Here is a 14261-nt window from a genome sequence, read left to right on the forward strand (position 1 = left end):
AATAGATTAAATATGTCTTTACTCTGACACACACACCGACCCTCAAAGCGGGAGAGACCGGTGCCGGCCGGCCGTCTCTCTGGCGTTGTGTAGAAGTATTTGCCCGCCTCGAATAATGTTCCCCTCCGGCTAAAATTGTGTTGTTTCCCGCAGCATCACCTCCGCGATTGGGGATATGTTTATGCGTAGCAAAGCTAACTGCTTGGGGTTGGGGTTAGGGGTGAGGAAGGGTGCACATTACGTCCCCTCCCCGCGAGCCGACACCGGCACCGGGCCCGGGGGGCAAGCCCGGCCGCTCACAAGCCGCCTCTTCCTGCAGCTCCACGAGCTGCAAAGGCTCGGATTGTCCGGGCTCTGGAGCCGGTCAACCTGATTCGAGTGCTGCTGGGAGCCCGCCGGAGGCAGAGCCTCCGCTGGGTCGCAGCCGAGCGGTTCAGCCAGTTTACGATCTGTATTTTCTAAACATCAGACTAGAAAGCTGTTTGTTGGCTCAGACTCAAAGAGGCAGATTTAGCTGGAGCAGAAAGGTTTTGTTGCGCTGCCACTGGGGGGCGGGATGAGACAACTGACGGATGATTTATGATTGGTTTGGAATTTATTGCGTAATAAATCTCAGAGATAACCATGGCCAAATCAAACCCAATTTCAAGAATGTACAAAAACTTAAAAGACAGATATTTCGAATTTGGATGGAAACAGATTTCTAATTGTTTTACATGTTTAATATTATGTACATAAGACCCTAAATTACATAGTTAGAAGGCTATTGTGGATTTGGGTTTCCAGAGGCTTTAATGTTTTTGGTTTGATGCCTGAAATAAGGTCTGTGCTGACCACAAGCTTGACAGATTTTCATGTTTTGCTCTCTGACATAAAACACACAGGTAAATATCCCACTTGTGGATTTTGATTTTTCTTATGTGTGATTTTTATTATCTGCAGAGGTCTCCTCCTCTCAAAAACAAACTGACGCAATGATTTAAACCAGTAAAAACACTGAATAATGTGGTTTCATGTTACAAATCAGTGTTTCTCCAACACTTTCTGGCATGTCAGGCACGTGTTGGCATGTCCGGCACATGTTAGCACCTGCTAACATGTGCCAGCCATTTTTCTCTGATTACTTAAGATCCAGATGTTCAGGCGTTTTTCACCGGGAGTTGAATTATCTACAGAGGTCTCTTTCTCTACTAACAAACTGGCCCCTTGAAATTTAACTGCTAAAAACTGAATAAAGCAGTTTTACATTAGAAAATCTGTTTTTCTGAAGCTGCTCCTCGTGGAGGGCCTGCTAACCGCTAGCTTTTCAAATTGGTGGTGTGTCCATTCTGGGCTACTGTAGAAAAATGACCGGCAACATGGCGATCTTCGTAGATGAGGGCCCGCTCCCTTGTAGGTATAAATGGCTCATTTGAAAGTAACGAAAACACAATTGTTATTCTGAGGTGATTACACTGAAGAAAACATAGTTATTATACTCCATTTCTGCTAAATATATCCCCCTAAATTCTACACACTGGACCTTTAATATCTTCAGAATTAAATGTATTTTTAAGTCCTGCATCTCTTAAACTATTATTCCTAATTTCAGGGCTCTGTTCCAAGAAGCAGGTTTACTCAGTTATCAGTATAAATCCCTGATTCCCATCCAATCTGGAACACAGCCGTTATCTGATAACTCCATATTAACCCTGTTTTGTTTACTGATAAAAAAAACCCAAAAACATTCTCGAACATTCTCTCATTCTAGGCAAAGAGAATTGAAGTGTAACGTTGGTTCCAGTGACAAAAGCAAGCCTTCACCATACATAAAGAAACACAATTTAACTCCTGTTGACTTCAATAAAGACAACAAATTGGCCAGCTGTGTTTATTTGTGATTTCTGCTCATGTGTGTTCATGTTTTGTTGGTACAGAACTCCAAACATGGGTTATAAAGCCTTATTGTGATGTATATCAACAGTTATAGTTAGCTCCTGCAGATATTGTAAGCATAAGACACACAGTGTCAATGATTTTTTGGGATCTCAGGCTTAAACAGATGTAAACCTCTTGAGGTTTGTGTGGCTGCTCTGCTTATTCCCAGATGAACTTCAGAGACATATCACCGAGTCTCTCCTGAAGAACCTGATCAACTCTTTGACTCTGAGCGGCAGTAAAGGTGTTCTTCCAGTCACCGATCTTACCTGTAATGAAAGAAAAGAAAAACAAATTGAGCTTGATATCTGTTTACATGTTTCTGCACATGAGCTGCAGTTATGTCACGTTACCTTTGCGCATGAAGTCTTTCTTCACCTTATCTTTTGGCATAAACTCGTAGTTGGCTTTTGAGTTTTTCTTCATGTTGTTAAACGTAGCTTTTTCCACAACTTCCTCAATGGCTGCTTCACTCAGGTTTTTCCCCAAGAAAGTGCAGATCTTAGTTACTGCTGCCTTCAGGTCCTAAAAGGGAAACAGAGGCCCAACAGACAACAAGTTAAAACACTGACAAAGAATGCATTCTTTTTAAAAGGGTTATTTTTTCAAATTAACATGGCTCTTTTTAATTAATAGTATTAAATGGATTTGAAATGCGTCCCTTCCCCACACCATCTTTCAGTCCAAGCTAAATGAAAATGCTGAACAACTACATTGAAACCACATCTTACCAAAATCATGTTCTCATAGGTCAGGAAGAGGATGTTGTACTGGTCTCTCATTGAATGCCACTCCCTGATGTGGTCAAACCAGGATGATGCAAAGACTGTATGATGGATGGATGGATGGATGGATTGACAGAAAGATAATTTATCTCAGAGGGGAAGTGTTCATATCAGGATGGATGGATGGATGGATTGACAGAAAGATAATTTATCTCAGAGGGGAAGTGTTCATATCACAGCAGCAGCATGTACTAATCATACAGTACAAATAATGGTGAAAAAACAACCAGTTTTGGGCAAGCTACTTGAAAAATGTAATGAGCTAATCTACCAGTCACTCTACATCAAAATGAAGTTTCACTACATTGAAGCAATCCCCAGAGAAATGTTAGTATCTATAGTGTCCACTGCAAATCCACTATATATATATTATATATATATACTAGTCCATACCCATTGAGTGCACACGTTTCCCACGTACAGTTTCACATGTGTGTTTGGGATACAGGTCATAGGAAATTGCAGATTAAATAGTCAACTGAACCCATTAAGAAGAGCAATGTATTCAGACAGAGTTTTTGTGAATTTAATAGTACGATGCTTTATTGAAAGTACAGTAGTACCATTGCCTATAGTGGGATAGTTACTGGGCTAAAACTGTACATTAGCAGTTGAGGTAGCACGTTGAAAGGCAGATAGTGTTTATATGTTGTATTGACTTAAAAGTGGGGCGCACTGGTAGAATGATTGACTGACTGACTGACTGACAGAATGACACACTGACAGTTTCTGTGATTATGTACAGCATACCATACCATGACTTAGTCATACCAAAAATTAGAAGAAAAAACCCCAACATTCAGCCACAGGGGGAACCACAGCGATTGGTCGCATTTTAGCCATTTTTAAGCATTTTTCTGTTGTTATAGCGCCACCCAGTTGCCAATTAGAGTTAAATTTCTCCAGTCATCTTGAGGGGTCCTGTTCTACATATCTACCAAGTTTAGTAAAAATCAATATGATGGTTAGGCCTAGATAAGAAATTAGCTCTCTAGCGCCCCCATTTTGTTTGATGGGGTCAATAATGGAGGGGTCCCCTCAGATTATGTGTGGTCATATGCCTACAAAGTCGCGTGGTGATCGGTGAAACCCTTGAGACGTTATACACCTTTATGTGATGAGCCACGTCCTCCGCAATATTCATTGCCTTATAGAAGCTCAGTTTTAGTAAGTTTTCCAACTTTTGTCAAGAGGGAACGTTAGATATTGTTTGATCAGTGTTTTTTGTTCCTCATGAGGAGAGGCATCTCTGTGCAAAGTTTCATGTCTCTACGACATACAGGGCATGAGATATGCCCATTCAAAGTTTGCAATTTCAATCGCTTGCTATAGCGCCCCCCTTTGTCCAATTGATGTCATATTGCTTCATTAGCATCCTCCCGTGACCCTGGAACAGACACACACACACGCGCACACACACACACACACACACACACACACACACACACACAGAGTTTTCATTCATTCATTCATTCATCTGCTAACCGCTTCATCCTCTTGAGGGTCGCAGGGGGGCTGGAGCCTATCCCAGCTGACACCGGGCGAGAGGCAGGGTACACCCTGGACAGGTCGCCAGACTATCGCAGGGCTGACACATAGAGACAGACAACCATTCACACTCACCTTCACACCTACGGACAATTTAGAGTTATCAATTAACCTAACCCCAATCTGCATGTCTTTGGACTGTGGGAGGAAGCCGGAGTGCCCGGAGAGAACCCACGCTGACACGGGGAGAACATGCAAACTCCGCACAGAAGGGCTCCCACGCCCGGGATCGAACCGGCAACCCTCTTGCTATGAGGCGAGAGTGCTAACCACCACACCACCGTGCCGCCCCCACAGAGTTTTCGTCATTATATAATAAGATACACAGTCCATGGGCAAAACACATGAGAGACCCGTCAAGAAGTGTAGTGTAGCCAATAAGAGGCAAAATAGCGAAGCAGCAAGCAGAATAAACTTAAGGATTAGTATGTGATGTCATGCAGAGGTGCCTCCCTCATCTACACGCCTCAGTGTGGTGCTGGCATCAGTCACATTACTTATTCTCAGTTTTATTATCCTTGCTTTCATCCAGACCTCTGCAGAAAAAAAGTCTGCTGCACTTCAGAGCTTTTCCTGGGAAAAAAGAGTTTGTAACTTTTGTGGACACTACTGCACTACTCGGCCAATTTATTAACTTCACTACTGAAAAGCTATTTGACTCTGAAAGTAGTGACGTGACCACGACGCTACTGAGAAATGCAGTAAATTAGTAACGTGGCTTCTTGTACTGACGCTAGTGCCCAACACTGACAACAACAGTAAAAGATGTCATAAAAAAAGTCATAGTACAGTGTCCTATAATACAGTAAGCGTCATAAAATGTTACAGTATCATAAAAATCTCATGTTATAGTCATAACGATGGTCATCAGTTTATACAACGATAGAAGAGAGGTTACTTAAGGAAAAAGGTTGGGAACCCCTGGTATAGTTGGTCATAAAAAATATTTAAAGGTCATTGTAGAGTGTAGAAAATCCTCCTTCTTGCTGGGAGGCGGGACTGTCTTAAAAAGTGACAGCATAGTATATCACACAAAATAGGAAGTCAAAGTACACTGCTCAAAAAAATTAAGGGAACACTTAATGGTCACAGTCTTAGAGGCCGTTTACACGTTGCCGGCTATTTTCATAAACGGACATTTCACCGTCTCTGTTTTCAAAGAGATCTTCGTTTACACTTACCCGTGTATATATACACAAGAGCACGCCAAACCTGTAGGTGGCAGTGTAACGAGAAGCTCAAGCCTTCCATGTATCCATTGTCACCATAGCAACATAGGTCGCACTTTTGACACAGGCGCAAGTTCCGGTGCATACTGTGACGTCGGCTGCCTATAACTCCGTTTATCTCCGTTTACCTCAGTTTACATGCAAACGCGCAACCGGAGTTTTCCAAAATCTCCACTCTGGCCGGAGTTTTTAGAAAGACTCGTTTTCAGAGGAGAAATCTCCGTTTGCGTGTAAACGAAGGGCACAAACGAAGGAAGATGTCTCCGTTTATCAAAATCACCGTGTACGTATAAACGGCCTCTAACACCAAGTCAGTTAAACCTAAGGGATATCAATGTGTCCTTTCAGGAAGCACAAGTGATTGTGAATCAGTTTCACCTGCTTTGGTGCAAATCAGAGTGACAACAGGTGCAATGGAGAGGCAAAAGCAAGTCTCTGTATCCTTCCTGACTGATTCTTTTCTAGTTTTGTGTTCTGCTAGCGTCCTTGTCACTACTGGTAGCATGAGGCTGTACCTGCAGCCCAATTAGGTTGCACAGGTAGTCCAGTTTCTCCAGGATGGCACATCCATACGTGTGGTCGCAAAAAGGTTTGCTGTGTCTCCCAGCACAGTCCCAAGAGCATGGAAGAGATACCAGGAGACTGGCCGTTACAAGAGGAGAGCTGGACAGGGCATCAACCCAGAAGAAGGACCAGTATCTGCTCCTTTGTGCCAGGAGGAACAGGAGGAGCACTGCCAGAGACCTACAAAATGACCTCCAGCAGGCTACTGGTGTGCATGTTTCTGACCACACTGTCAAAAACAGACTCCATGAGGGTGACATGAGGGCCCAACGTCCTCTAGTGGGACCTGTGCTCACAGCCCAGCACCGTGCAGCTTGTCTGGCTTTTGCCAGAGAACACCAGAATTGGCAGGTCTGCCACTGGCGCCCTTTCTCATGACAGATGAGAGCAGGTTCACACTGAGCATATGTGCCATGGTGAACGTTATGCTGCCTGTAACATCATCCAGCACAATCGGTTTGGAGGTGGGTCAGTGATGGTCTGGGGAGGCATGTCCTTGGAGGGTCTCACAGACCTCCATGTCATAGCCAGCAGTACCCTGACAGCTGTTAGGTACCGTGATGAAATCCTCAGAGTGATTGTCAGACTTTATGCCAGACTTTTTTGTGGGCAACAAATTACACAATGTACATCAGTGAAGTTTTTCAACTTGAATAATTTGTTCATCAAGATCTGATGTGTGGTTTAAGTGTTCCCTTAAGTCTTTTTAGCAATGTATAATATATTGCTGAGAAAAAACAACATACAACGTTGCATTAACAAATAGTAGTTCATCACTTGTAAACACATGTGCTCACAGTAATTTTTCTACTGCAAAATCTACTGGCCTGAATGCAACAGAAAAGAGCTGAGTGTACATTACACTACTACAATGATGGTGTAATCATTCAGCATTGAAGGAACCAACACTTGACCCGTAAAAGTGTCCTGTGCCAAAGGAGATCTTTAAATACTGAGATTTTCAACTGTTGACAAATTATTGATTAAAATGTTTATAATCAAGCACTCTGTATCTGCAGGTATTGTCAACACAGACTTTTTAAACATAACATTAAAAGTCCTCCCGATCTTTCTGTCAGCTGTTGATGATCAGATGATTATCAGGTACTTTACCGTTGCCTGCCAGATACTGCTCAAGGAAGTCCTCAAAGCTCTTGGGAGTCTCCAGGAAGGAAGAGTTTAAACTGAAGTGATAATAGGAGACAATGTTGTCCTTTGGATTCCGCATCACGTAGATAATCTGACATAAAAACAAACATCAGTAATCCCAGAGTTGAAACCAAATCGTTCTCTCCTCGCTCACACCACACCTTGAGTTTTAGCTGAGGCACATACTAAATATAGAAGCCCATTCCTGCTGGAAAAGAAACAATTGCTGAGTCATAAACTTTGAATTTGAGTCACCTTTTTTACTCAGGAAGTCAGATGTTTTATAATTCTATATTTATTTTAAAAAGGGGTGCGCTGTATTCTGTTCCACACGACACACCAAAAGCATTATTGTGAAACAGAGCCAGCATAATAATAATTTTTATCTTGTTATCTTGTATTCATAATTGTTGAAAACCAAAATCATAATCAAAAATAAAATTTGATCACTCGCCCACATCAAACACGTACACATACACAGACACTTTACGTAGCCTGGTAAGACCATCCCGATAACTCTGTGTCAATCTGGACTCAGTTTCACCCCAAACACTTTTCAGAAATTAAAATCCAATCAGGGCCAATAAGGGATCTGCACCATAGTTGAAAATGTAAGCAGCCTATCAGGGACTACGTTGTAGCTGATGGTGTAAAATGCAGGCCGCAGCTTGCAGAAGCACTAAGCGCTAACTCTAATGTTAGTGGAGTAAACGCAGCAATCAGTGAAGTTAGTGCAGACATACAGTAGAGTCAATAACAACAGTTAAATAAGAACGAGAGTATGTGCTCACAGTTTCTCAAAGGAAAATACATTTTCACTGTTCTTGCGGCTGGATTTGGCAAAAGCTCCCTGGGTGTAGAGGAGGATGTTCCCCTGTGTCTTGTCACGCTAATTGGCTAAAGGAGTTTGTCAGTCAAAGTGAGTACCCTCGCCCACTGAGAGTGTTTAGTGCAGCATTGATTGACTGAGTTAAACATCTAACCAGAAGTGCAAATAGCAGTGAAGTGCAGAGTAATATACAGAGTATATATGGACTAATATGAACATGAACACAGTGTTAACTGTTTTGGACTTCCATAAAATACTGACCTTTGCCTTCTTGTCCTTTAGCCCCAGAGACATGAGAGGTGGGGTGAGGTGAGAGGAAAAGAGCCTTGGAGAAGGTCGCAGAGGGTAATCATTTTGACCCTCCTTATGCTCCAGCCACGGCATTTGCTCCATGTTGTTTGGATATTTATTCAGACCCCCATCTAGCTCACAGATGGAGATGATGATCTGTTGAGTCCATATAGTACCTGTGGAGTTGGGAGGGAGGCAGGAGACATCATACCTGATCAGTAAATCTGTTCCAAGCAATTAACAAAACAGTTAAAGCAAATAATGTGATGAAGAGTTTCTCTCACTCACCTGACTTCGGATAAGTGACGAGGAATACATCACTATCTCGAATTTCAAAGCTCTGGAGAGAGTCAATGTACTCTGGAGTTGTGAAGTCAACGACAAAGTTGTAGTTTTTATACCTGCAGAGATAGTCGTCGATCTGTTCCATATTTCTTCTGAATCACACAGAACAATGAGAGAAATGTTAGAGAGCAGAGTAGAGCAGAAAAACCTCTCAGCTCACAGGTACAGTAGCTGGACTCTGGACTTAGATGTGATTGGTATGTTATGGGTAATAGCCTTTGTTATGAATTCAATATCTGAAACACTGACAGCTGGCTACACACTGCCACCCACAGTAATCTGGAATGTAGAGTTGCATAGCCAGACCTATCTCAACACTTTATTAAGTGCTGCATCAGTGCTGGGGAAAGCCATAAGGTGTGTAGCTCAGGGTCTACCACGTCTACATACCAAACACAGGGTTGATCCAGACTGTTAAAAGCTAGCTACCAGGCTAAAGTAAATTAAATTAGTCTAAAAGAAGCACAAGTTTCCCAGCTATGGTTCAGAGCCCAGAGCTGGAGAGGTAACATGAGGCAACATCTGGCTACTTTCAACAGGCATCATGCACTCTTTCACATTTCCCACATAGTTTGTAGAGGCAGATAATGTATCATTTTATACCAAAGGTGAAAAATTACATCAGTTACACTAGGTTTAGGAAGCAGCTGGTCAAATATCAGATTTGGCAGTAAAAAGGACCCATAAGAGGTGTTTTGATAATTTGAGTATTTGTGCGCAAGTCAAGCCTTGGGAGGTTAAATGAGGGAGAACGTTCTGGGTTAGGGTGACCTGACCGTTGGAAAAGATATGCCAAGTTTCGCAATAGGAACGGTTGTTTATGCCAGAGAGACAAAGAAGACAGGAAATATTGACGCACAAAGTCCAGCTCTAGGAATAAGTAGGAAACCAGGAGAACTTTGGATTCCCAGAAAATACAACCCAAGCATGTTCACACACACATACACACACACGTATATGAACGAGCAGACGGACAGTATAAAAGTACTTGAAGGGTGATTGTTCAGGGCTGTTTCCATCTGTTTTGCTGTGTAGACTAGTATACTGTTGTATGCTAAAGTTCTGTGATTAAAGTAACCCTGTTGGCTGTAACTTTTCTCCGTGGTTCTCCGAGTCTCTTCATTTCAGTGTTTGCTGAAGTTGAGCATTTTCCTTACAAGTTTAACACAGGTGATAATACATCTGAGCACATACCTGTTCTACACAACGTGCTGTCATATTGCTCAACTCTTTGTTTGCACACGTTGTCAGTTTGGGTAGCCATGTGTGCCCAACTTTACCATGTCATCCCTCTGCTTTCATTTTTAGTTATCCTCTGAGAATGTTGCCTGAGTTCCTGAAAGCCTGAAAGCAAAGATAAGCATCTTCCCTGACAAGCCATTTTGTTCTGAAAACCACAATATCCTGCAGCTGGTCGGCCCTGAGGTGTTTAATTTTAAATTGTTCTTCAAAAGATAGACTTTAAAATGTGTGCTATAGAAGATAATCTATATTGTTCATGGTGACTGTACTTGGCAAACAGCCAATCACATTGCATCGGGCCAACGGTTTTAGGGATGCACGTTGATGTTTTTCCACACTCTGGGAAGTTGACTGTGAGCAAGGGTCATAAACTGTATATATACAGATGGATGACGTGTCTCCATTTGCTCCCACTCTACAAAAATGAAGCCAAAATATACTGGATATGGGCACTGCCATCTTGCACTTTTGGAGCCACAGGCTGTGGTCGAATAGTCCTTTTTGCTGAGGGACATTCCCAACTGATTGAAATGACCCATTAGTATTTTAGCTTCAGCCATAATTAGAGCTGTTTGAACTCTCCAAATACAAAGGAAAGGAGCTACGGTGCTTCCTTTATTATCTTCATAGGATTCATTGGAACATCCTTTACAAAAGAAAAGGACATAATGCTGTCCCACAGTTCATTGCGGCAGCAATATTTAAGGTGACACACCATTGAGTGCAGGAATGAGTCCTGAAACCCAGAAATGAGTCAGCATTCAACACAACTGTTTCACGCCTCACAAGGTTGTTTTTCAATATGTCTTTGGTTTGATGCCTGAAACAATGCCTGTGGTGAAGAAAAGCTTAGAGATTTTCACGTTTTGTTCTACCAACATGAAATACGCAAGTAAATATCCCACTCCTGAAATTTGAAACTTTTATGTCTCATACAAATGGTAGCTGCTATGAAATGGCAAAATGAGAGTCCCAGCATGTAATTTTGCATTTAAAAAAGATGTCCAATAGCTGTCTATACATCGTCCTGATGTGTGGGCTAAATTTGGGCCGTCAGTGAAAATTAAGTAGACATCAAACCAACAGCCAAATAGTCTAGACATCAGTTGGACAGCTATTAAATAAACACATATATATTTCTAATAGACACCAAAATAATGGCTGTAGGATTCACTTTTAAATTCAATTCAGTTCATTCAAATTTAACTGAGTCTGGTAACAAATCCTATAAATACTTACTAGCTTCAGAAGTAGGAGGATTTTATCAACACATGAAGGAACTTCGTCCTTCATTTTAACACAAACATTCACAATCAACACATCTGGAGATAGGCCTACATGGTTTCCACTGTACAAGAAGAGCATGAAAAACTGCCATTTGATAAGTAACTAAAGCTGTCAGACAAAAGTACAATATTTCTCTCTGAGATGTAGTGGAGTAGAAGTATAAAGTTGCATAATATGGAAAAAACTCAAGTAAAATACAATTACCTCTGAACTAAACCAGGTTACTTCTCCTAGCTTAAATTTTTTTCAGTCTTCACTGTTCAGTAGGTTTTTTACCAGCAGTGGAGTTATCCACTGAGGTCTTATTCTCTCCAAAACACACCCCCAAGTGAATAAAACCCATACTGTCACTGATAAAATCAGTTACACATTACAAATCAATGTTTATTCTATGCCGTGTGGCACATCGCAGACGGGTAGCTAGCACAGCACCTGCTAATGTATAACTTTATGTGCGCTTACCTTATTTCTGACCCAGCAAAACCTCCTGCATCCCGAAGAATGTTATCCCTATATTATTCAAGTATTAATTTTGGGTCTGTTCCAAGAGGCAGGTTTCCACAATTATCAGTATAACTTGTCTGAATAAATCTCTGGACCACATCCAATCTGGGACACAGCAGTTATCCGATAACTCTACTTTACTGGTTAAAAAAAAAAAAAAAAAAAAAAAAAAAAATGCTTTCATTCTGGACAAAGAGAATTGAAGTGTGAAGTCAGTTCCAGTGACCAAACAAGCCTTCACCATACATCAAGAAACACAATTTAACTCCTGTTGACTTCAATTAAGACAACAAATTGGCCAGCTGTGTTTATTTGTGATTTCTGCACGTGTGTTCATGTTTTGCTGGTACAGAACTCCAAACCAATAAAACCTTATTGTGATACATATTAACAGTTATATTTAGCTACTGCAGATATTGTAAGCATAAGACACACACAGTGTCAATTAATTTTGGGGATCTCAGGCTAAAAGAAGATATAAACATCTTAAGATTGGTGTGGCTGCTCTGCTTATTTCCAGATGAACTTCACAGTGACACACTTTCTTTGTTAGCCTATCATCTTACTGCCTCTCATTTTGAATATTGTTCTTATTCTGCCTGTAGTTCTTTCATGCTGCAGCTGTGCATGCCCTCCACTTCCCCATCACCATCAAGTCCTCTCAGATTCATCAGCCTCATCCGCCTCGTCAGTCATCAGCCCCAGAGTCATCAGCCACCACCTCCACCAACATCTGGACTCCTTGGGGGATTTATCTTGCTGCCGCCCAGATGTCCCTCAGTCAGATATCCATGTGCCAGAGACTTCAGTTAAATCTTAATCAGCACAAATCATCTGTTAATCTGTACACTCACATTATGTATTAAACATTATTTTTTACATTATTCTTCTGTCTCTCCTGATTGAACTTTGTGGTTCAATGAGGTTTGTGTGGCTGCTCTGCTTATTCCCAGATGAACTTCAGAGACATATCACCGAGTCTCTCCTGAAGAACTTGATCAACTCTTTGACTCTGAGCGGCAGTAAAGGTGTTCTTCCAGTCACCAATCTTACCTGTAATGACAGAAAAAGAAAGACGAACTGGACTTGATATCTGTTTACATGTTTCTGCACACAAGCTGCAGTTATGTTACGTTACCTTTGCGCATGAAGTCTTTCTTCACCTTATCTTGTACAAACTCATAGTTGGCTTTTGAGTTTTTCTTCATGTTGTTAAACGTAGCTTTTTCTACAACTTCCTCAATGGCTGCTTCACTCAGGTTTTTCCCCAAGAAAGTGCAGATCTTAGTTACTGCTGCCTTCAGGTCCTAAAAGGGAAACAGAGGCCCAACAGACAACAAGTTAAAACACTGACAAAGAATTTATTGTTTTAACAAGGCTGTCATTGGGCTCTTCATAATTGACAGTATTAAATGGTTTTGATATGCGTCCCTTCCCCACACCATCTTTTAGTCCAAGCTAAATGAAAATGCTGAACAACCACACAGAAATCACATCTTACCAAAATCATGTCCTCATAGGTCAGGAAGAGGATGTTGTACTGGTCTCTCACTGAATGCCACACCCTGATGTGGTCAAACCAGGATGATGCAAAGACTGTATGATGGATGGATGGATGGATGGATGGATGGATGGATGGATGGATGGATGGATGGATGGATGGATGGATGGACAAAAAGATTATATCAAAGGGGAAATGTGCATGTCACAGCAGCAGTACATGAACGAACCACACAGTACAAAGAGTAGTGCAAAAAACAGTATGTTCTCAGATATGACGTTGGCCAAAAAAGTATTTTTGCATGACATTATGACGTCACAGTGAAGTTGGTCTTTGACTTTTTGGATATAAAATATCATCATTTTGTCCCATTAAACATTTGTGTGAAACTTTGTCAAATAGCCCGTAAATTCTTGAGTGATGGTCAAAAACATGTTTAGTGGGGTCACAGTAACCTTGACCTTTGACCACTAAAGAGTAATCTGATAATCATTTGTGGAGAATTCCCTCAGGGCTTTCTTAAAATATCATGTTTATGAGAATGGGATGGACGTAGGGCAGACAGACAAACTCAAAACATAATGCCTCCGAACACAGCTATCGCTGGCGGGGAGGCATAAAAACACAACATACAACATTACATTAATAAATAGTAATTCATCACTTCAAAACACATGTGCTCACAGTAATTTTTCTACTGCAAAATCTACTGGCCCGAATGCAACAGAAAAGAGCTGAGTGTACATTACACTAGAGGGCTGCATTGGGATTGGGTCCTGCCGGGTCCCGCGAGACCCAACCCAAATCTTGCGGGAGCGGGCGGTTTGAACTTTGCTGCGGGCGGGAACAGGCGGCTAAAAAAAACACTGCAGGATCAGGATGTAGCCTATAGCGACAGGATGGAGTTAACAAATGATGTGGAAAAGAAGCTCAAACAAGGTCTGAAGGCGCACTGAGCCCTCTACTTCCCAGCGCTCTCAAAGCTGGCGGGTTTCATCTTCAGTATCCCCGCATCCAGTGCGCGTTCAGAGCGGGCCTTTAGTGTCTGTGGGCGCATCTTGGAAGAGAGA

The 14261-nt window shown here is 41.8% G+C and overlaps 2 protein-coding genes across 4 annotated transcripts in view; both read right to left on the reverse strand.

Annotated features, from left to right (window-relative positions):
• Positions 1-1870: 1870 nt before the first annotated feature.
• LOC126405629 (amine sulfotransferase-like) lies at positions 1871-8806 on the reverse strand. Its single transcript, XM_050069435.1, has 6 exons — positions 8601-8806; positions 8283-8488; positions 7157-7283; positions 2649-2743; positions 2271-2442; positions 1871-2186 (listed from the first exon to the last, which is right to left on the reverse strand). Exons 1-6 carry the CDS (start codon positions 8740-8742, stop codon positions 2077-2079), a joined length of 852 nt encoding a protein of 283 aa, XP_049925392.1. The 5' UTR covers positions 8743-8806; the 3' UTR covers positions 1871-2076.
• Positions 8807-11994: 3188 nt separating this feature from the next.
• Positions 11995-14261, reverse strand: part of LOC126405628 (amine sulfotransferase-like) — a 49816-nt gene continuing 47549 nt past the window's right edge. For 2 of the 3 annotated variants that reach the window (XM_050069433.1, XM_050069434.1), the window contains exons 4-6: positions 13192-13286; positions 12829-12997; positions 12606-12743 (exon numbers count right to left, since the gene is read on the reverse strand). In XM_050069433.1, the coding sequence (XP_049925390.1) occupies positions 12634-12743; positions 12829-12997; positions 13192-13286 (374 nt within the window). In that variant the 3' untranslated portion in view covers positions 12606-12633. Of the gene's footprint in view, positions 12744-12828; positions 12998-13191; positions 13287-14261 lie in introns of all 3 variants that reach the window. The other variant, XM_050069432.1, reaches the window with a different exon arrangement.

Source organism: Epinephelus moara, chromosome 18 (assembly GCF_006386435.1).
Source record: "Epinephelus moara isolate mb chromosome 18, YSFRI_EMoa_1.0, whole genome shotgun sequence".
Taxonomy (NCBI): domain Eukaryota; kingdom Metazoa; phylum Chordata; class Actinopteri; order Perciformes; family Serranidae; genus Epinephelus; species Epinephelus moara.